The sequence below is a fragment of the Simochromis diagramma genome, unplaced genomic scaffold (genome assembly GCF_900408965.1).
Source record: "Simochromis diagramma unplaced genomic scaffold, fSimDia1.1 OVJJ01000602.1, whole genome shotgun sequence".
Lineage (NCBI taxonomy): Eukaryota > Metazoa > Chordata > Actinopteri > Cichliformes > Cichlidae > Simochromis > Simochromis diagramma.
In genome coordinates this window covers 219,891-242,836 of record NW_024387040.1, presented here as the reverse complement: position 1 = coordinate 242,836, position 22,946 = coordinate 219,891, and the positions used below count along the sequence as shown (strand labels likewise).

General features: G+C 42.5%; 2 protein-coding genes across 3 annotated transcripts in view; one reads left to right on the top strand and one right to left on the bottom strand.

The window, feature by feature from the left end:
• Positions 1 to 12,155: 12,155 nt before the first annotated feature.
• On the top strand, positions 12,156 to 20,267 carry txndc5 (thioredoxin domain containing 5). The gene is made up of 10 exons (XM_040044466.1): positions 12,156 to 12,458; positions 13,369 to 13,521; positions 13,973 to 14,078; positions 14,172 to 14,268; positions 15,026 to 15,141; positions 15,408 to 15,494; positions 16,907 to 17,068; positions 17,691 to 17,773; positions 18,096 to 18,225; positions 18,540 to 20,267. Exons 1-10 carry the CDS (start codon positions 12,274 to 12,276, stop codon positions 18,660 to 18,662), a joined length of 1,242 nt encoding a protein of 413 aa, XP_039900400.1. The 5' UTR covers positions 12,156 to 12,273; the 3' UTR covers positions 18,663 to 20,267.
• bmp6 (bone morphogenetic protein 6) overlaps positions 19,319 to 22,946 on the bottom strand; it is a 49,474-nt gene continuing 45,846 nt past the window's right edge. The window contains exon 7 of one of the 2 annotated variants that reach the window (XM_040044464.1): positions 19,319 to 22,173. In XM_040044464.1, the coding sequence (XP_039900398.1) occupies positions 22,024 to 22,173 (150 nt within the window). In that variant the 3' untranslated portion in view covers positions 19,319 to 22,023. The remainder of the gene's footprint in view (positions 22,174 to 22,946) is intronic. The other variant, XM_040044465.1, reaches the window with a different exon arrangement.

The following is a 22,946-nucleotide window of genomic DNA, read 5'->3' as shown; positions in this document are numbered from 1 at the left end:
GACTGAGCAATAATGCATTTCTTGCATTTCTCATGGGTTCTAATGGGGGCCTTTCTTAAAATGACTGGTCCCAGTAACAAAGGCGCTTGTCGACTCAGGAATCGAGAGAAAACCAACAACACACCCGGCAGAACATTATGTTATTTACACGGGTGCACATAAGTGGTCCGCAGGTGCGCATTCGCTGTCAAAATAAAAGACGCGCACCAGATAAGAAGTTGCAACGCGCGTTTGCGTCCATATAAAAAGCACTGTTTTTGTCCGCTAGAGTGGGATTTTCACGGCACATTTCACACCACATCTCTGTGCGTTCATCGTTTGTTTGAAGCCAGCTCACTTCCTGCAACCACTTTTCCGAGAATACGCGCTTCTTTTGTGGTTCGGACTCCTTCTGACATTTCTTTGGAGGTAGAGTAACACCAAAGTAATTGCTTAAAGGAGCTTCTTCGACATCTTTAAGAGTTTTAAACAAATGTCTGTCCTCCTCCAGAAAATCTTATGTATGCAAACACGCGTTGCAACTTCATATCTTGTGCGCGTTTTTTTTTTTTTTTTGACAGCGAATGCGCACCTGCGGACCACTTATGTGCAGCCCCGGTTATATAGCTCGTCATATTGCAGCCACAGAAATTCTTTTGTCCATGAAACCATAAAGCTGCACTTTCTTTTGCCTTATAGTCTGATTTGTCATAACTTTTCCGTTTTGTGGTAAGCTTTTCTTTGGCTGTCACTTCTTCACCCTGACCTGTCTTATTTGGCTCAGCAGAACTAAAATATATATCCTGCTGCTTTTACACACACACACACATAACGGTCAGCGATTCTCTGCGCGATCAACCTCTCATATGTTTAAGCTTGCTGCGGGAGATTTCACTTGTCATGTTTGCATAGTAAGCTAACGATTGATAAGACGATGTCAGAGGAATTGGTGCGCAAATTATCATCACTCACCAATCAGTGCTGTCGCTCTCTATACACAGTTCGCGCGATTGCAAAGTGAAAGCAAAAAACAAGCGCAAATTCAAACGCGATTTCAATATGTCACATATTGACAGTGGCTCACCGATGCCAATGACATAATTACCCAGCTACATTTCCGAAAGAATGCAAAAGCATTGACATATATTTTTCCTTCCTACAATAGCCCGACGGGCAGGGCAGAGATAGATTTTGGTAGCCCGACTGGAAAAATCGCTAGCCCCAGGACGTCGGGCTAGCGATTTTGCGAGCCCTGTATCTGATTGAGGAATCACTCATCTTTGGAAAAGAGAGTTTATTACAGAGAAATGGCTCTTTCCAAAATAAAAGCTATACTATACGCTTCTTCTGGGCTATATTCTCAGCAGCATATTGTAGCGGGTCAGGGCTGTTCGGGGTTCTGTTTGCACAGTTATGTTTTGTTTATGTTGCCATAGTGACGGGTGACGCCCTCTCGCTGCGACGGTGTGTCCTTCCAGGGTCAGAGGGCGCCCTGTGTGTTGTTGTTGTTGCTGTGCGGTTGCCGCGCTGAGCAGTTAGCTAGCGGCAGTGTTCTTCTGCAGATGTCAATAAACAGCTGTGCTCCCTGGCTAGCTCACGGGAAGCAAGACCAAACGACACCTCCGTCTCCTCCTTGTCTGAGCTCGCCACATTGGTGTCAGAAGTGGGATGATGGTGGCACCCCATGTTCTGACCCGAGTGACTTTCCCCCCGCCGGTCGTGACCAGCCGGTGCGCCAAAAGAAGGCACCTGGACATTTGCAGGACTTTGTGTGGGGCAATGGGGTCGTCGGGGACGACTGACCCCTTAGGTGGGGGCTATGTAGCGGGTCAGGGCTGTTCGGGGTTCTGTTTGTACAGTTATGTTTTGTTTATGTTGCCATAGTGACGGGTGACGCCCTCTCGCTGCGACGGTGTGTCCTTCCGGGGTCAGAGGGCGCTCTGTGTGTTGTTGTTGCTGTGCGGTTGCCGCGCTGAGCAGTTACCTAGCGGCAGTGTTCTTCTGCAGATGTCAATAAACGGCTGTGCTCCCTGGCTAGCTCACGGGAAGCAAGACCAAACGACACCTCCGTCTCCTCCTTGTCTGAGCTCGCCACAATATTAAACATATCAGGTCCCCATAAGGAGAATCATGTGCTAACGGCTGTCTTAAATGACTCGGGTAAAGTTTGTAGCATGCATGCTTGTTGTTTTTGTCTGCTTCCACTTGTCTTTGCACTAGGATGATGTCGGTGTAAATGTGCAGTCATATTCGTTGTGTTCCCACTAGTGCTGTCAGCGTTAATCTCGTTGAAATGACATTAACGCCACAACACGGCAAATCTCTGTTAACGAGCTACCCCTGCGTGGGGCTAGACGGCCAACACGTTAACGAGCTAACTGCGCTAACACACTAGTTCCCACCCATGTAATTGAGCATTGCGTGGCACATCCAACATACTGTTTTACTTTAGTCCATGACGTGCTTACCTTCAGGGTCATACATCACATGAAAACCAAAATAATTCCAAACGCCAGATCTGAATGAGGGTGGGGGAGGTTCAATTTGCCATGTTGCAAGGGGAGCTTAACTTCTGTCTCGCTAGCTTGCCCTGCGTTCTTCCTTCTGAAGATGCTGTCTGTGTTGAACGCTCAGTGGATCTGCGCTCGACAGTGCAGCCTAGGCGGAGTAGTCGAACGCAGATTCACTGAGCGCTCAACACAGACAGCATCGTCAGAAGGAAAGTTGATAAAATAAATTACAAATGTTGTATTGTTCGATACATATGCGTACCGAACCAAAAGCATTGTATCGAACGGTTCAATATCGATACGAGTATCGTTGCACCCCTACTGATAACATTAAACTAAACATGGGCTACTGCCTGCTGGCCATAGCTTAATGTTATAATGTAGAGATAACACAAGAGACACAAGATCACACTTCTCATGTCACTCCGATCAAGAACAAAAAAGAAGCCCTTTTTTCTTTTTCTTTTTAACGTGAGACAACAGTTACACCAACCATCTTTTGAGAGCCCTGCCTACTAAATCTGAAAAATGTAATTGTTAGCAACTAGAAACCTGGCTTAAAGAAAGAAAACATAAAGGTTAAAGAGCAACATTTAAACCCTACAACAGAGACAAAGCAAACAAGGGCAGAGATAATGAGAATGACACAGAAGAGGGAGGAACAAAGGGGAAGCAACAGGAAGACAGACAAAAGATGGAAGGGAAAGTCACCAAGAAGGGAAGACTGGTCCCTGGCCTGAAGATCAAAGCAGGAAGGGGAGCAGGAGCTCCAAGCCGGTCGTCCCAGCACCTGCTGCTTTGCTACAGCCAAGTCAAACACATTATTCCAGCAGAGGCACTGCTTAATGGCTTCTGTGGAGGGAACTTTACCCGGTCCATGACTACCTCTGCAGACGCATCAAAGCACATGCTGCGCTGACACACACGCAGAAATACACCAAGGCTTCCTAAAAGTCATTCATACTCGCTGCTTATGCAGGGTGACACATCCAGGAGCGCGCAGACACAACTTTCCTACGTGCGTTTCATCCAATCATTTTTATTGCGCATTTGCTTGAGTTATGGACAAATCCGCTCACCTGTCAAAATCATAACTTTCATGAAGTTCCCATGGAATTTATGTGCATACAGCTCCACATTTACAGTGTAACATCATCACCTGGTTCAGCCATTGCAACCCTGTCTTCCCACTCTAACTCAGCACTCTATTAAGGTGACCGAGGTTATAGCTGGACCTGAGTCAACACTGAGCAGAGAACAAATCATCTCTAGAAAAACAGTAAACATCTGTTTTGTGACTTGGCCACCTCTCACTGGCAATGACAGCCTGACCTCAAAGGCTGGGCCCCTTTTACATTTTCCATGAGAGCAAGCAGTAGTACAAGTAAGTGGGTGACAGCATCTGTAATTTTTTTTTTTAAAGTGGGGAAAAATAAAAACAAACCTTGATGCAATGAAGGAGGGGACGCAGGAGCTCTTAAAGTGTCTTGCAGCATGTCCAAAGAGAATAAAACCACAGACAGTCTTTATATACGGCTTTTGCTGAGGCAAACTGTAGCCTCTCTGGTTATTGATGACATTTATGGCTCGCCTCATATGAAATACTGTCTGCTGAAGTATCAGTCTACTTTCCCTGTAACTTTAAGCCTTCCTGGCAGCTTCTTGGTTTGTAAGTTGTCAATGATACCTGCGCACACCACACATGTAACAACAGCCACTTTTCTTCTCTTGGAATCAAATCATGTGTCGCTTTCTTCTGATCCTTCAAAGGAAGCCCCATTTTCTGCTTCAAACGCTTGGTCCAGCCACAAAGCACATATGGAGCAGGTAGTAATTCAGTATCTTGCTCAAGGACACTTTGGATGTATGTGTATGCTTCACAAAAGACTGTTTTTGTTTATGCTAAAATATTATTTTGATAATGAGAATTATTGATTAACTGGACATAAAACACGCAAAAACGGGTTTCCAGAAGCATCGTTGGTCACGCTGATCGACTAACTGAACCGCTAAGATGTCTAGGATGTCCATAAATCCCAGTTTTCTTTTCTCCTCTCATATTCCTTGCTCTCTTCTGTTTCTTTTTTCTCTGCTGCACCTCAACTCCCTCACTCCCTGGTCAGTATATCCTGATGGCTTTACCAGAAGGAAGCGGGGCCTTTACAGAAAGGCTGTGAACCAAGAAGTGTCTGTAAAAGGCAGCCTCCTAGTCGGGTTTGGTCCCGTCATCACCTGCGATGTCTCACCTCATGTGACAGGTATAAATATTCATAAAAGTGTGGAGCAGTGTAGGTTCTTTCATCAGTTCAGACACTTTTGCAAATTAATCCAAGCTAGGAAAAAGCAACAGTCCAAACTACAACTGTATTACGATCGGTGTGGGCAAAATTAGCAGCATTTACACGGAATTGGAAATGCCGAGTTTTTGTTAGGTTTAGTCTAGGTTTACTCTGTCTAACTCCTCCCTTTATGACTGCGTAGGGACTGATCATGTTTACGGGGCAGGTGATTTTGAAGCATGTTAATGGCAAAATCTGACAGAAAGCAAGAATGCTGGTCATGTGTCTGTGCATTGCACACATGCAGAGATTCAAATTTTACAATAAGGTACCCAGAGTCAGATCTCCATCCTTTCTCTAATATAAAATTCATATTTAGAAGACTACAAAAGGACAAGTCCTCACAAATTTTCAATGGATGTACTTGAGGAGTTTTATTTATATATTGCCAAATCATAACAACAGTTGCTTCAAGACGCTTAATATTTTAAGGTAAAGACCCTACATTAATACAAAGAAAAACCCAACAATCATATGACCCCTATGAGCAAGCACTTTGGTGACAGAGGGAAGGAAAAACTCTCTTTTAACAGGAAGAAACCTCTAGCAGAACTAGACTCAGGGAGGGGCGGGGCCATCTGCTTCAACTGGTTGGGTGTGAGGGGAGGAAGAGAGGACAAAGACATGCAGTGTCTCTATTCTGAGCCATAATAAATATGATTGATCAGACTACTTATGATGTCATAGGTAACAGTTAGATGTTTAGCTGTGTATCGCTCACCACAATAGCGTAGCATGTTGTCTTCCTAACAATTGCTAAATGAGGTAGCTGTTGTTTTGCAGTAACCCAGAACTTTAGAGAAATAAAAGTTTTAAAGGATCAACATAATTCATAGTAACCCGTCCAATTGTCCAGACATTAGAAGCGGCTGTTGTTCAGGTGATATACTGGATCATCTATGTCAGAATTAATAATTTAAGATTGTCATTTATGCTTAGAAATATATATTCATTTGTATGCTGATAAAAATCATATCCTTATTAGGTCTGATTCTGTGTGCACTTGTGTACCATGAGATGAGAGGAAGCAGTCGCGACGTTATAATTCTATTAAAGCTTTTGAAACCAGACTGTTATGTTTTCTTAAAGGTTCGAGAGGTCACACCTTTAAATATGTATTTGAGACATTGACCTATTGCAGGTTCCTGTTCTTATAGTTTAGCAAGATGCTTACTTCTGCTTGTCTGCATAAGTTTAGGTTCATTGAAAGGTCGTGTGTCTATGTATAGTATGGCTGGAAACACACACACACAGACACTGATGTTGTTCAGAGATGCCTGCTTAAGAATGTCACGTGTATTTGTAATTGCATATTCATGAATGATTGCTTGCTGACAATAAAAAGGGCTGTAGCGAAGGAATCAGTTGAAGTTGGTTGAGTTCAGGTGAATCTTTTCCTCAACTTTGACTGGTCATAAGAAGATGTTTACAGTAGTCCACTTTGTGTTCTTGGCTTTTCTCAATGAATTAATTTATTGGTTTGTTCCTATATCATTTTGTGATAGCTGTGCAGCTCCACATCATGCTATTGTTAAGGTGAAATGAGCTCCTGTTTATTGTTTTATTGCTATTGGTTATATTAATTCAAACTTCATGTGGCAGTTTTTATGTAGATTCATTTTAATGAGATTTGCTTGAAAAATCCTTTTGTCCGTCAAAACAAAAACAAAACAAAATCTTAGCAAAGACATTTTAGCAGTGACATTTTGGCTCTTCTTGCTTTTGGTTTGTTTTGCCCTGTGATTGTTTCTTTTTTTGGAAAGCAGCAGTGATTTGCAGTCAGTATCCAACCTGTGCACAGCTTCTGTGTGGAGTTTCCAAAAGAGAGAAAACAGCTAGCCCTGTAAGGTCACAGGCAAACGATAGTATTTCCAGGCTGTAGATTCCTCATGAGGCCTGGCACGCCTTTAGTCATCCGCCTGGATCCAGCAGAGAGCAGCAGAACATAAAAACACTTTGCATAGAGAGGGCGTTGTCATGGCAATCCACAACCACCACAGCCTCTCAGCCTCCTCTATCCTTTTATGCGATTTCTTTCTTTCCATTTTCTTTGCTTTCTTTCTTTTGTTCACCTCTGACCTTCTCTTATGTCCTCCTCGCCCCCTTTTCAGCCACCCAGATGAAAAGTCAAGGTGCTTTCTGATTTCCAACTTTAATCTTTTTTTGTTTTTTACTGGAAGTCCGCCAATCATGTGGGAAAGCCCTTTCCCAACTGTTTTCTTTTCCAGCACAGGTGCGTGCGGCATGGGTTTAAGCATAAGCTGTCTGCAAATGACATTGGTTCCCCTCTGTTGGTAACATCCTGTGTCCCGGATATAATACAGCCATGAGTCTCAGTCTTCCTAATGGAAACACTTCTGGCTTTGGATTGCATCAGGTTCAGTAGTGGGAAGACAATGCTTTAAGCATTTTTACAGAAAGAGTGAGTGTCCAGAGAGGTAATTCCCATATGTTTATATGACAGAATTAGATTTGGTCAGAAATAGACTCTGAAATGTTCCAGAAAGTCGTCTTAAAGGGTTTCTCAGTGTTTCCCTTGGCACTGGTGAAAAGCAGACCCCAGTTTGGAACAGAAAGACAGTATGCACTCGCCGACCACATCACTGGATTCAACTGCTCGTTAACACAAATGTCCAGTCGGCCAATCGCATGGCAGTACGCCACTGCATTGAGGCATGTAAACATGGTCAAGACTACCTGTGAAGTTCACACTGAGCATTAGGAGGAAGAAAGGTGATTTAAGTGACTTTGAATGTGGCATGGTTGTTGGTGCCAGACTGGTGCTCTGAGCCAATAGGTAGGAAAAAGAAACTCCAACAACAAGGTATGCAGAAGAGCGTCTCTGAATGCAAGAGACATTAAATCTACAAAGTAGATGGGCTACACTACACTTGGTGCCCTTCCTGTCAGCTAAGAACAGGTATGGAAAACGTTGTCTGGTCTGATAAATCTCCATTTCTGCTGCAACATTTGGACAGTAGAGTCAAAATTTAGTATAAACCACATGAAGGCATGGATCCATCATGCCTTGTATCAGTAGTTCAGGCTGCAAGTGGTGTAACAGTGTGAGGGATTTTTTTCTTGGCCCACTTTGGGCCTCTTGGTACCAAATGAGCTTCATTTAAACACCACAGCTTGCCTGCGTATTGTTGCTGACCATGTCCATCCCTTTATGACCACAGTGTACTATTTACCAAAGGACCAAGCTCAAATCATCTCAAACTGGTTTCTTGAACATCACAGTGAGTTCACTGTACTCACAAGTCATTCAATCTCAATCCAGCAGATTACTTTTGGGATGTTTTCAGCACTACTTTGAATCTCTGCAAATAATTAAGGCAGTTCTGAAGGTAAAAGGTGTTTAGAAATCAGGACCAGTAGTGTGTTTGTAGTTTATAGGATATATTGATCATCATTTCACCATGCTGACTTTTATCTACAAGCAAGCCTGAGACAAAGACTGCGATTATGACAGGAAAAGAATCTGGTGTCCTCTCTAAGGCCTGTGCCTGACCAGCCTGTATTTAAAAACTGATTTTCCTTTGGTGTAGAAAAGTCTCAAATCCCCTGCCTTGAGTTCTTTCTCGCTCGTTAAACTTTGGGGCTGGGACAAAACGTAACTGTGGCATAAACAACTTTAAGTTCACACATGCAGCTTCTTTCGGTCACTTTTCACCCCGTTCACCACCTGCTGACTCTTTCACTCTCAGCCACCAACTTCAGGCAAATTAAGAGAATAAACAGAGTGTCCTTGGGTCCCCAGAGTCTATTCATCTTTCTTTTTCCCATTACACCACACTATGGCTGGCCTGGCAAGGTGCCTAGCAATCAACAATGGGTAACCAGCAGACACCCGCAAGTATGTGGCCTCCACTACAGCGGGATAAATGTAAAATATGTCGGCGCTAATTTGGTCATATTTACCACGGCTATATGACATGTTGAGATTAAATAGTGATGTGTGGTTGCTGGCTTGCCCTGGTAACAATAGAAGCCCCTTTGGGAGAGTCCAACCTGCACATAGAGGTTATTTATCATGTGTACAAGTCAAGGAAAATAACCTCATATATCATTTTTTACTTTAAATTAACCATAGAGGCATTTGCGTTTCACTGAGTTAGCAACAGCTGGGACGTAAGCAAGAGCAAGCGAGAGCTGTGGGTCAAGGCCATATTTTGATAAAACAGCTCAAATAAACTTTAGTGGGTGGGAGTTCTCATTCTGCCAACACCTTGGTGTTAGTACAGCAGACTAACTCACAGAAAGAATCTGATCGGAGCAATCATAAGAGACTAACAGGAAACATGAAAGCGTTTAGGATGGCAGCTTGCTGTGTGCGCCCAATCAGTAGCACACGAGGCTGCAGAGCGTCTTTCTTTTAAGAAAGAGTTTGACATTTAGTGTAATTTGCCTGTTTGCTCTTATGCCAGAAGTTCAGAGAGAAGATTGATACTCACGTCTATGGAAAGACATCCCTTGCCATGACAAGTAAATGCAGGGGGTACTTTTACTGTGAAGGGATAGATTTAAACCCAACCCACAATATTTTGCTAACCCAGCAGTGTTTGCTACCTAAGCCTAACTACACAGTGAGTTAAAGCAAGTAAAGCTCCCAGAACAGGAAACAAACTGCGACCTTGATGCATTTTATGAACCTGGATCTCGCCTATATTGCTGCCAACTGCTGCTTTATAAAAAAGGTGCAATCAAAAAGTTTTTCCTATAAAAAGATAACAACATGCATTTCTTACCCCCCTTCAAGGTTGTGTCCTTGGGAGGTAAAACAATGCTTCCAGTACTCCTGCTGCATTTCAATCACTGCCAATATATACAGGGTGTGATAGAAGGCAACAGGAAAAATCAAAACTGTTTTTATTCTGGGGAAACATTTGTTATATAGATATAGGTTAGTTCTGCTGCTGTTGTGCATTTTAAAGTGGGGGTCTACAGAGGCTTGCTTTTGGAACCAGCCCAAGTGGCCAAAAGAGGAACTGCAGTTATCTTTCTTTTTGAGCCACGGAGCTTTCAGGTCATGTAAGTGCAAACCTGCAGTGGTCTCCTCTCAAAAAGGATGCAGCTGTCGGCAGACTGCTGACTCTTTGAATTTATCTGTTTTCTCTTTCTAAGGTAAGATACCTCCCACACGTCTTCAAAAAGATAGCCTAGTATATTTTTTACGGCCAGAGGTGAAAGATCGCCTCATGTCTGTCTTGAGGTCAGCGTACAAATCCTCCTGGGCAACGAGGTCGGCTACAAGTATGTGGCTTCTTCTTTCAGTGGATGTACTCCCTGTGGACAGAATAATCCTGTGTGTGTGTGTGTGTGTGTGTGTGTGTGTGTGTGTGTGTGTGTGTGTGTGTGTGTGTATTATGGGTGTTTAAAAGCTGGAAGTTCAATCATTGTTTTGGGAAATTACAGGAAAGTCTCCTGCCACTGGCTGATTTTAAAGTACTGTCACACACACTCATACAGAGCACTTCATAAACACCTCAGCCTGAACTTATATCTAAGTTCAGCTGTGCATGGCCGGATCATTTTCACCCATAGTAGACCATCTGAAAGAGCTCTGTCTCGCAGGCGACACCTCTGTCTGTTTCCATGCTGTGACCTCTTTGTTCCTTTTTCCATTTTTACTGTTGTCCAGATGAAAAGTTGGGGGTGTGGTGAGGTGGGGTGATTAAAGAGAAATACTGTTAACATGAAGGTTGTCTCCATTTGGTTTTCATGAAATCATGACTATAATAAAAGATGGGAGGACTTTCCAAAGAGCTGTCAGTTCACAGAGCCAGCAGGTACTTTCTACTCTGGGAACAGACACACGCAAGCAGCCTCCACCGTGGGAATATATGCATGATTTATATCCACTGTGGCCATTACGCAAGGCTGCAGCCCCCACGGGACGAGCTATTTAACCAGTGTAAAAAATTGGAGTAATTATGTTTGCTTAAAATGTTCTCACTTTAAAACATAATTTCCAGTGATGAGGAGGAGGCAACTCTGACTCATATCTGACCATCGGTGCAGAACACCAACAGTCTGTCTGCCATCTGAACCAGCAGCGATTTGACACCTGAGATGCTTTTTTTTTTAACAGCAAAAGCAAAAATATTAACTTTTAATGTGGTCTGTTTTCACAATATTTCATTTTTTCATCGATGTCTTCTAGATTTACACCCCTGGGCATTAAGAGAGCAGCCTGTCTTTTCAAGAAAGAGAGCCTCAGGTGTGAAGGAAACTTCTGCTGCCGGCCAAGATGGAGCAGTCAACCCGAACTTACTGGACCATTTGTAATAGACCAATTTGGCTTTTCCTTACACTAGCAGAGGCGGAACAAACTCTCCTGAATGTCTCAAATTTGATTTTTCTACATGACTTCAACTTTCCTCTAACATTTAAAAATTTAACTTCACATTTATCATCTTAAATTTGCTGTCGAAGTGTTAGTGAAGTCCATAAAGTGCTGCATATGTTGATCCAAAATTTAAAAAAATATATGGGGATTTAATGAAGCTACACTCTCTGGACACTCTTATTAGGTACACCCTGCTAGTACTGGAGCCTCTTTTGCCTTAGTTGTTCATGGTACAGATTCATCCAAGCACTGAAAACATTCCTCAGATACTTTGATCCATGGATCCAAACCAAAAATAGCCCCCAACCATTGTTACAAGGTAAGAGGATCCATGTTGTTTACACCAAATTCTGACCCTATCATCCAAATGTTACAGCAGAAATTGAGAGTGATCAGACCAGGCAGCATTTTCCAGTCTTCTATTGTCCAGCTTTGGTGAGCCTGTGTGAACTGTAATCTGTTTCCTGTTCTTAGCGGACAGGAGTGACAGCCAGTGTGGTCTTCTGCTGCTGTAGCTCATCTGCTTCAAGGTTCAACATGTCATTCCTTTGAAATGCTCTTCTGCATTCTTTGGTTGAGCAGTTGTTTGAGTTACTGTTGCCTTCCTGTCAGCTCAAGGCTGATATCTCTGACATCAACAAGGCATTTTTACGCAGAGAACCGCTGCTCAGTATATATTTCTATGGCAATAGTGAACTCTTTGTTATACTTATTGTTATATATTATTATATTTGTTATTATATTTGCACACCTTTTATTATAATATACATTTTATTATATTTGCACACCTTTTATTATAATATACATATCCTCCCCCTGGAGTCAGTAATACCTCACAGGCTTTCACACTTCTTTGTAAATTGGCACTTGTTTGAACCTGTCACATCTGATAGAGTTGCAAAGCGCTTGCGGGCCGCCACAGATCTACACAACACCGTGATTAGATGCCCATATGCTACTGTGGTAAGCTCCATCTTGGAGCATCCCATCCAGGTCTGGCATTCTTTGAGTCAGAGGCTGCCAGAGGGGCGTGCTCGCAGAAAGTCAGTCCTTTCACACCAGCAGGGACACCGTTCAGCTGCCGAGATTCACCATGGCTTCATCTCTGCACCGCACACCCGTTTTGTTGCGTTTTATTCACTTGTCGTTACTGCTTGCTGGTGTTTTATGCGACCTTGAAGCAGAAGAAGATGAGCATGCCAAGCACACGTACACGGTGGATATGTTCAACGAGGCGGTGCCCACTGCACCCCACTTTGTCATGTTTTACGCTCCATGGTAAGTAAACGCTCGCTAAGTTTTTCTTTTTTTTTTTTTTACACACGGAGTTAAGCAAATTCCCCAAAAGTACATTGTCTATGTGTTTAATATTCTAATTACTACTGAAAACACAAAAGCGTTTCTGATACTGGATTGGAGCAAACCGGCAAATTAGCAAGCAAGCTAGTTAGCACGCAGGCTAGTTAGCACTAGCTCATTCCTTTCGCTCATTGAGTGATGTTAGCTTAGTTGCTAACTAGCAAAGCCAAAACAGCCAAGTGCAGCTGAGCGAAATGAAACGTATTTTCTTCTTTTACGCGGTCCTCGCTGTCGTTTATGCTAACACTTCGCTAGCTGCCAATATTCAGTGTGAAGGTTTACAGTTGAAGGCTGTACTCAGACAGTTAAACAGCTTTTATTCACAGAACAGGAGTTATTGAGCCACCGTTCAAAGTTAGTTACAGGGCTGCGCTTACGTGGCACGCACTGATTGACTGATGTTATAACAGTTGTTGCAAAACTGAGGTTCACGGTCCCCTTAGAGGTCCTTTGCGGGTAACAAGAATTCATAATGCCATTATTTGCAGTTTAATTTGGTCACCATGCACTGCATAATGTAAACAGGGAGCCGACGCTAAAGGCAGAGATTATGAGATTATGTGAGGTGTTTTTTTTTTTTTACACGTGATTGTTTAATTTTTTCATTAATGGAGAGAGGTTATGTAAAAGTGAAGATTATGCTAATATGTTATGGAAATTGGTCTATATGTTGGTTTTATTATTAAATAACAGGAAGCAGAAACTATTGAAGCAGTGTGCCTGTGTCTGCATCCAGAATACAGTGTTCACATACACTGTTATGAAAATATAAACTCTCAGGTTTCCCATAATGCATTAAATCCCCCCTGTTTGTCTCTCTTATGTCAAGGTGCGGCCATTGCCAGAGGCTACAGCCGACGTGGAACGAGCTGGCAGAGAAATACAACAGCATGGACGACCCCCCGGTGTATGTAGTAAAAGTAGACTGTGTCCAGGACACCAAATTTTGCTCCAATGACCACGGCGTTAGAGGCTACCCTACGTAAGTACTAGACTCACACAAGCTGCTGTCTCATATCTTGGCCTCATCAGCTTCACTTATTGATGTCCAATCGCTCCGTATTTCATTTTTGTCAGTTTTCCAGAAACACAACAGAGCATAACACAGCAGCTGAAGCATTTAGGCTTAAACTCCTCTTAGATCATGGAAGTAAAAAGTCTTTTTCATCACTGATTGACAGAGGAGTGACACATTGACATGCATTTGGTGGAATATTCTGCCATTATCTTAATGGCTGAAACTTGGATGTTGCACCATGCACACTGTAACTGCAAATGCAGCAGTTTACTCCATAATCATTTACAGAATACCTGTATTTATGGGTAAAGTTATAGCTAAGATTTTCTTTAACTCTCTCGTCCAGCTGTAGATTTTAAATTATAAATCTGCCATGCCACGTCTCATGGAGTTTAATATATTGTCTTATGTGCAGGCTTAAGTTGTTTAGGCCCGACCAGGAAGCAGTGAAGTACCAGGGCCCCAGAGATCTGCAGTCTCTGGAGACCTGGATGCTGAAGACGCTCCAAGAGGAGCCTTCGGTTAGTGGTTTGGTGTTCATTCAGTCATAACATCACGTCCTCAAACCAGTGCAAAACTGATGCTCATGCTTTTTGTTGCTGAATGTTTTGCAGGAACCAGAGAGTGAACTGGACCCTCCTAAAGCCCCAGAGCCCAAACAGGGAATGTATGAGCTCACCGCCCTCAATTTCAAGACCCACATAGCCAAAGGTAAAGATGCATTAAAAGAGATGCTGTGTAGAGCTTCAGTTAGGCAACATAATTAGCCAAGCGACTTTGCGTATTTACGCAGCTGCATCCTGCTGTAACAGATAAGCCGTGTCTGTGTTGCCGTCATTTTTGATTCTGCTTTCAGTTTTCAGCCACACCGAGTTTCTGGATCTCACATTGGAGAATGGAAACACCTCATTAACTAGATTTACATAACTGACATTTCACCACCCGAGTACCCGAGCGTTAGTCGTAGTCAAAGCCAGCCGACTGTAAAAACCCTCGTCTCCCGTCGCCTCACGTTTCTGGACTTTGAGGCAACAACTGCAAAAATAAACGCCGCTCACGATAATTGTCTTGCTGAAATTACGGCTCTTGAGCTTCACTGAAGTTGAATGTTTTGGTTTTGAAGGAAAAAAAATAAATGATTTCTTGTTTGGAGATGAAAATCGGCAGGATATGACATAGGTATTTTTAAAACGGTGTTTATAGGTCCCCACCTTCACATCTTGGCAACAGGGCTGCAATAAACGTTGCTTTAATTGGTTCATGTGAGCTGTAAGAGGTGTATATCCTTTTACAGCAGGTTGTGTTGAGTTTGCAGTGAAATCAGCTTTCTTACGTTCATTTTCTGGACCAATATACTTCAGCCTCGCTTTGGTAGATTTGTGTAAATGTATAAATTCCCTAAAAGCTGGTGTGCAAATGCTGCAAGGCTTTTCATGTTCTACCTTTCTTTCTTTTCTTCCTGCCTCAGGCGCCCACTTTATCAAGTTCTTTGCACCTTGGTGTGGTCACTGCAAAGCCATGGCCCCAACATGGGAACAGCTGGCCACCACCTTTGAGCACTCTGACGATGTGAAGATAGGAAAGGTGGGTTCAGATGTTAAAACAACAGAACAGATGGACACTCAACACAATGAAAGTTTACTTTCTTGAATTAGTCCCAGGTCCCCTTTGGGCAAACATTATTTACTCTTAAATGATTCCTGTCAGGATCCTGTGTGACAGAACAGATGTTGATCATATAAGGAGTTAACTATTTGCATACTGTGTTATAAAAACAGACCACAGAGCCAGTGTTTGCAGTGTTGCGACATTCCTGTTTAATAACACAAGTTTGTGTATTTGTGAACTAGGTGGACTGTACTCAGCACTACGAGGTGTGTTCTGAGAATGGTGTGAGGGGATATCCCACACTGCTCTTCTTCTACAATGGAGAAAAGGTATGCAAAAGGTTTGGGACTAGCTCTGTGTGTATGCATGTGCTTACACACATTGCTTAGGTGTTAGGTCAATAAACAGTAACTGTCAGGAAAATCAAAATATAAAAGGTTCAAATGGATGGTGCCTTAGAGACCGGCTGAGGAGTTCAGTCATTGAAGATCAGAGCAGAGCTGCTGATCCTCATCGAAAGGACCCAGTTGAGGTAGTTTGTGTATCTGACCAGGATGCCTCATGGGCATCAGAATATTTTGTTAATTCCAGATGAAATTATGTAGTCACACTTGCTCCAAAACAGTAACTAACTAGACTAAATTCAGTAATACAAAATATAACAAAATAGCTCTAATATATAAATATCTCAGTATATTGCACAACATTGAATATAGATGAAGTTGAAATTGAGGTGCCCTTCTTATATACTGTGCATTAGATGGAGGGATTGTACAGGGCGATATCCACAGGCAGGAGTGATTTCCAGTGTAGTTCAGTGGTGCATTTGGGTAATCTCAACCGGTCACTGGATGTGCTCCTGTGACTGGCCAGCACGTCTTGGAATGGGTGGGAGGTTTTGTCCAGCAATGTCCTTATCTTGGACAACATCCGGCTCTCCAACATCACCTTCCAGCTACGTCCCCACAATGTTACTGGTCTTATTGTTGGCGCCCTCAACCTGCTGCCCCAGCATGCAACAGCATAGAGTGGCTTCATGAAGTGTGTCATGAAATGATGGTTCCCACATTTCATCTTTTATCCCCACGTTGTTGTCGTCTGCTCTGCTATGTTCTACACTTATTTCAATAACTTGATCAATAATCAGCGACTACTCAAGAGCACAGTGAAGTTTAAAAAGTCCATGCAGCTGTAAGGTCGCCGTTCGCTGCTCAGTTGAACCGTCAAATGTACAAAAATGTATGATTGTGGAATTTGTATAAAATAGTTGTACAGATGTTGGGAGTCGGTGTCATAGGCATTTGTTTTAGTGTCATTCATTCCACTTGTTTAGGAGACGTGGAACATGCAAACATACATGTGCTAAATCATTTCAGTGTGATGATGATGATTCATACTAAGCTGCTTAAATAGTTACAGAGACAAATGTGAAGGCAAGTAAAAACCCACCAATGTTATCACAGTGAAAATGGTTAATGTTTTTCATCTGTGGCATTAAAATTCTAAGTCAGAGTATAATCAGTCCATCAAAATGGTCTCAGAAACACACTATATATGCCTTTGATAGCTGGCTTGAAAAAACATCCTGCTTTTCTTAATAACAGCGTTCTGTTGAGGGGAACTCGTTCGGTTCAGAGGTCCTAGAAAGAAAAATAACACATTTGATGCGTACATCCAAGAAATATTCAAAATATTGTTACACTGGTTACAGTAACTCTTGTTTCTTGTCCTCTTGTCATAGACAGAACAGTACAAAGGAAAGAGAGACCTGGACTCCTTCAAAGACTTTTTGGACAACCAGCTGAAGGCTGCACTCACCGAGGAGGAAAAGCAGGAGGAGCAGAAGGAGGAACCAAAGGCAAATGAGATCCCTGCTGAAGAGCCAGCTGAAGAGGAAGCAAAGGTGGGTGTTCACAACAGAGAGGTGTTGTACTCGGATAATATTTTGGTGTCCTCTTTTGTATTTCCTGTTTTGTATTTTTAAGTGGGGACATTTGTGTGCCCCGTTGAACCTGGTGCTCAGAGACCTTAGATACACAGCAGCTGCACATTGCAGTGATCGTTGATGCATTCAGTGGGGTCCTGGCACTGTAGCTGTAAAGTTATTGTGATTCTTAAAGGGCTTGAATTGTGTATTTTTTACATTACACACACAGTGCACTTCTTCTGGATGCCATTACTGAGAATCTGCAGCACATGAGCAGCAGTTATTTCCTGTTGCAGTGAAACTGTTCAACACAACACATGTACACGCAGTAGTTACACTGTAGGTCTTTGAGCATGGCACCCATTCAGATTCCAGTTAGGTGAGAGACTGGCAGCTAAATTATGCCAGGATTTTGCATATCTTTTATTAATGAGATGATGTGGGCATTACTGGGGAACATAACCTGTGCACACAGTTCAGAAGCTCTCACTCCAGTAACAGAATAATAAATATAATAATGCAATAATGTCGTCATGGTGAGGAAAAACACAGATCCATATAATTCCAACTTGTATTCCTGTCCTCTTTCTGTCTGTAGTCCAGTGTTTTGGTCCTGAATGAGGACAACTTTGAGGAGACTGTAGCCAAAGGATTCACCTTCGTCAAATTCTACGCTCCATGGTGAGATTATTGTTTAACATCTTTCTTTATTGTGTGTTGTTAATGCCAAATGAATCATGACGCCTCAGAAATTAGTTCAAGTATTAAATAATGCTGAACCTTTATCTGCAAGAGAGGGTTTAAAACTACTACGAGTAAGATGAGTTGGAGTGTATCATTTTTAAACAAATATACGTTAAGTACCTGCAGATGTTTGAAGTAATTATTGTTCTAGTGACTAAAGTGATTAAACTCCTGATTTAAAGTGTTGGCAGCCAGTGTTTGAAACACAATTTGTCAGTCAGTGAGAGTGATGTCACTCTTGTGTTATCCTGCTGTCTAGGTGTGGTCACTGTAAGAATCTCGCTCCAACATGGGAAGATCTTTCCAAGAAGGAATTTCCTGGTTTTACTGATGTCAAGATTGCTAAAGTGGACTGCACTGTTGAGCGCACACTCTGCAACAAGTACTCTGTAAGTGAAATTCTGTCCAGGCACTGAATGCTTTGCACTCGGAGACTGTTTCTGGCGCACGTACCCTTCTGTGAGCTTTATATTTCTGCAGGATTAAGCGTGTTACAGTGTATGCAATAAACTAAAGTGGTGGATTATATCAAAGACATAAAATTCTACAACTGCTACATATTTTAATTAGATACTATGAAATAAAACCCTAAAGCAGATTTAACAGTCCTGGTGGTTGGTGCACACGTTTTCAGCTTTGAGTGAAGCCATGGTTACCCAATGACGACAGTATGGTGATATTCTGTTTTTTTAATGTTATCCAGGTGCGCGGTTACCCCACCTTGATCGTCTTCAGAGCAGGGGAGCAGGGTGATGAGCATCACGGTGGGCGGGATTTGGAGAGCCTGCACAACTTTGTGATGAAGCAGGCACGAGACGAGCTGTAGATACAGGCTAGTCGGCGCTCTCTCTCTCTCCACAACTCTACTCGCTCACACTGCATATCTGGCCAATAGGACACCACCCTCTCTCCTACAAAAGCCAGACCCCTACTCTTCCCCCTCTCTGTCAGTCATCCAATGACAGGCTGGCGCATTCATCTTTTGGTATTCAAGTGCAGGATCATATTCGGTAAGAGTGTTTGGAAGGTGATCGTACTTCTCATTGCTCTTGCTCAACCTTAAACCACGTGGCGACTGGTTGGGCCTGAAGATGAAGTAATATGTGCGACAACCACTTTGCAAGCTCTGCTCAGAACCAGAACTTTTCACAAGAATACAAGAAATGTTAAAACAGTGGCACTAAAGTTTCTACCTGTTTGTTTTTTAAATGAAGTGTTTCGGACGTCTCTGCCATTTGACTTCCTTTTTTTTCCCCGATGCTAATTTGTGTACATGAAATTTTTTTTTTTGAAATCGTAAGCCATTAGTTTTCTATTACTGTCACTCATGAGGCTGTAAAAGTTTGACTCTCCAATGTGAAGCAGAGTGTTAAGTTGAGGGTGCTTCATAGTCATGCCAGTGATGGCCTGTCTGACTTAACTCTCAGGGAAGAAACCACACAGACTGATGGAGAAGTCTGTGATTTTACTGAATCTGACAACTTTTTTTTTTTTTTCCTGTTAATCAAGATTACCAGATCCTGACTGATTATTTTAGTCTCAGTGATGAGACTCGACCATCCCTTTCTACTTCTAGCATTGGGAGTGTTAGGCCTGGACCATGCTGCCCCATCGCTCTGTTACTGATCTTTTGTGTTACTGCTTCTGTTTGGACAAGCCATCGTTGACGTGAAGTCTCCCCTAACATTATTAGGTGTCGATGTAAAAACGTGAATGTTTGTATTCTTCAGGCCAGGTTTATCCTTCCTATGTTAGAAGGATTTGGACACAGAAGGGTCGCTCATCGTCTGCACTGAAAGGTCGAACTGCTGCTCAGGGTGAGCTCAACTCCCATCGTATCCACGTTCTCACCGTGATTTCCATCTATTCTTACTGAAGCGACAGCCTAAGTTGAAAACATTGTATCGGGATGATTTAGACCTTTGGACACCAGAGCCATCGGCCTGAGTAAAATAGACGATGAGGTTCTGATTACAGTTAATCATTGAAGTGGGCAGGAACTGGCAGCATTAAAATTCAACACAAATAATTTTCGGGGGGATTCGAAGGTGAAGCCTTAGTGAAAAAGCACTTGCAGTGTTTCAGTGCACCTTTCTGCAATTAACCGCCGTGTAAACTGCACCCACCTGTTAGGCAAATGCTCTTTGACCCAGGTTATGTGGAAAGCATGTGTTGTGTGAATGCAAGGCACCATTTATTGTTAAACCCAGGTACTCAAACAGTCTGAGACACAGCAGTTTTTTCTCAGTAAAAGTTTTTATGGATAGCACATGGTCTAAGCAACTCCAGTGACAAAGTCATGTTTTTTTTGTTGTTGTTTTTTTCCTTTTCATGGGTTATAGTTTGTGCACAACCCACAGATTTTGTACAAAAGAGTGAATAATGGCAAAATGTAACATGAGATTTCGTAATAAATTTTTCTCAAAAATAACTTTGCATTTTCATTTTGCTCTTGCATCTCTGTTAATAACGTATGTGATTTTTTTTCTTTTTAATAAAAGGTGCAATAAATAAGCTGAGAATGTACAAGTATTTACAAAAAAAACTAAACATGATCACAAATGTAAACAGCAGCTTACCAGAGGTATATTTTGTAATGTATGATTGGTTAGGCACGTAAGGTATTCTGATTCTTACTGGTATTAGTTTTTCATTAAAATATGCTCTAAAAGTACTCATGTCATTTAAAGCTCACAGTTACATACTCCGTTGGGAAGACGTTGCCACGTGACAAATTAAAGGAAAAACCAGGCACTGCTTTTCAGCAAAACTGCTCGAATGCACGTTTATTTTTAATTCTTCAGCTCTCTAAAACTTAAAGAGGTGATTGATTGGTCGAAAATCTACCAAACTGGGTTGAGATCTGGTGACTTCAGGGCCACAGGCTCTATGAAAAGGGCAAAGCTGTTATCCTAGAAGCGGCCATTCCCTTCAAGATTTAACACAGAACAAACAGATCCCACCAATGAATGCTTTAAAAAAAAAAATAGTACGAGATACCCCCACTGTGCAGGGTTTGAGCATTCAGGTTTTTCCATTAATTTGTCACCTGTCCATATCCGAACACAGTTTCACCCTCGGGGTTGAAAAAGCAACCGGCTAATTTCAGAACGCTGACACAAACCGTTCTGCGGGATGTTTTTTTTTTTCTACTATTTCATGATGGGCTGTCAGGAGTGGAAGCGTTTGTTAACTTTGTGAGAGCAGCGACATGGAAATGGCCATTTGTGGTATGTCCGAGGGATAAGGCTGTATTCTTCGGTTCTTTGGAGAAAAACATCAGTTTAGCCACAACATGCATCATGTTGAACCAGCCTGGTGAATCGCAGCTCAGCCCCAGCCTGGCAAATATTGACATGGAGGAGAGGAGGTGGTGGTGTCGGGGGGGATATTTGGAGCGGTCCACTGCTAAAATAGCCTGCGGTCACTTTGGTTCAGTCCATATTATATTTTTGGGAAGGCAAATATGGCTCGAGAAAAAAAACAGCAGAGGGGAGGAAGGAAATATGAGTGTGCTGACTCCAAAGTATCATTCAGTTTGTATTAGATGGTTTTGGTTAACAACATTTTGCACAGAAAAAAGAAAGTCGGGCTGATTCACACCACTTGGAAATATGACGGGGGTGTTAGCCCTGCAGTGTCATGTGCTGTAGGGAAGCTGTTCATTATCTGAGCCTCCTGCGAGAACTGATGCACCTTGCTCTTTTTTTCTATGTTGGAGAGAAGACGGGAAAGAAAGCAGCACTCTGACTGGTCCCACGACAGTTCAGTTTCACCCTCTCAGGGAGGGAGAAGGTGCAGTAGCCTCTCAGGCATTCATACACACACTTCAGTAAACACATAATATACAAACTTAAATGCTTAAATGCCTCCCCCCACACATACACACACAGTCATTCACTCAGTTGCAGACCCATGAAGAGAAGACCCCCGTCCACAGCTAACAGGAAGGGTGGTAGACAACTTGGTGGCTCAAGACTGGAACAAGGTGAAGTTGCCTATGGATGATCCACATGTGGTGGGGAATACTTGCTACTTGATATGTTAGCAGGTTTAACAATTACGGAAATGATCTTTCAGGCTGGACGTTCCTTTGCATGTTGAAGATTTGGGCGGGAATCCGGTGTCTACCTGAGGTCAACGTACACCCAACTTTGACTGAAGCACTACCAGTCTTCATCTGTCTGTCAGTGGCAGCCGCAGGCCCGCACCACCATGTTCTTGTATTTCTTCAGTATGACGTTGGAGTTGTCATCGAAATAGAGCACTGAAATGGCGTGCAGCTTGGTGGGGGCGCAGCACGGCTTCGGTACGTTCTCGGGGTTCATCAGGTGCACCTGGAAATAATGACAAAGACCTTAAGCCTCTTTATGTGTCACAAATCCCCCACACCCTCTTTCTATTATCAGAAAAAGTAGCAATTAGAAATGGATGATAAACTCACAAAGGACAGATTTAAAAATTGATTTTATTATATTTTTAAATCATGCCAAATGTCGGATTATTTGACATTTCTTTAATGGCCACTGGAGACTGGTTATAAAATCCCCAACCCCACGTGGCCCAACTTTACAGCAGATATTAAAATGGTTTGGACTCTCTCAGTAGCATCTAAATTAAATTGACTGTGTAGGGATGCTCTTCTTAGATCATTCAGTCACTAAAATTATATAAAGGTTGATTTAAGTGACAGGTAGACACAAATAAATGGAGGTATAGCCACTAGCTGTCTGCTAGCCCACACCTTGGCTCGAAGCATACTCACAGCCCTTCCAATAAGGTTGTGCTTCAGTCTTAGTGAGTGAAAAGCTAATATTTGAATCATTCATTACTAAGCAATAACAAACATGTCTCTTTATCTGTCCACTGCACCTGTACAGCTTATAGATATAAATAGATAGCAACTTGCTAACCAAGCTGGCTATCATTAGCTGATAACATAGAACTCCACCCTCTCGTCTAAATATGGCTGACGTTATCAAGCTTGATTAGACAGTAGCAGTTATAAATGGTACAAACTGTACACGTACACATACCTGCTAATCTTTGTTTACCTATTATTGACAATCTCTTCCACAGTGTGTGTTTTGTCCCATCACCCCCAGCCTGG

Coding starts and splice junctions, on each gene's coding strand:
- txndc5 (XM_040044466.1), top strand. CDS start 12,274: ATGGCTTCATCTCTGCACCGCACACCCGTTTTGTTGCGTTTTATTCAC. Junction 14,269..15,025: donor CAAGACCCACATAGCCAAAG/GTAAAGATGCAT, acceptor TTCCTGCCTCAG/GCGCCCACTTTATCAAGTTC. Junction 17,069..17,690: donor CAGCTGAAGAGGAAGCAAAG/GTGGGTGTTCAC, acceptor TTCTGTCTGTAG/TCCAGTGTTTTGGTCCTGAA.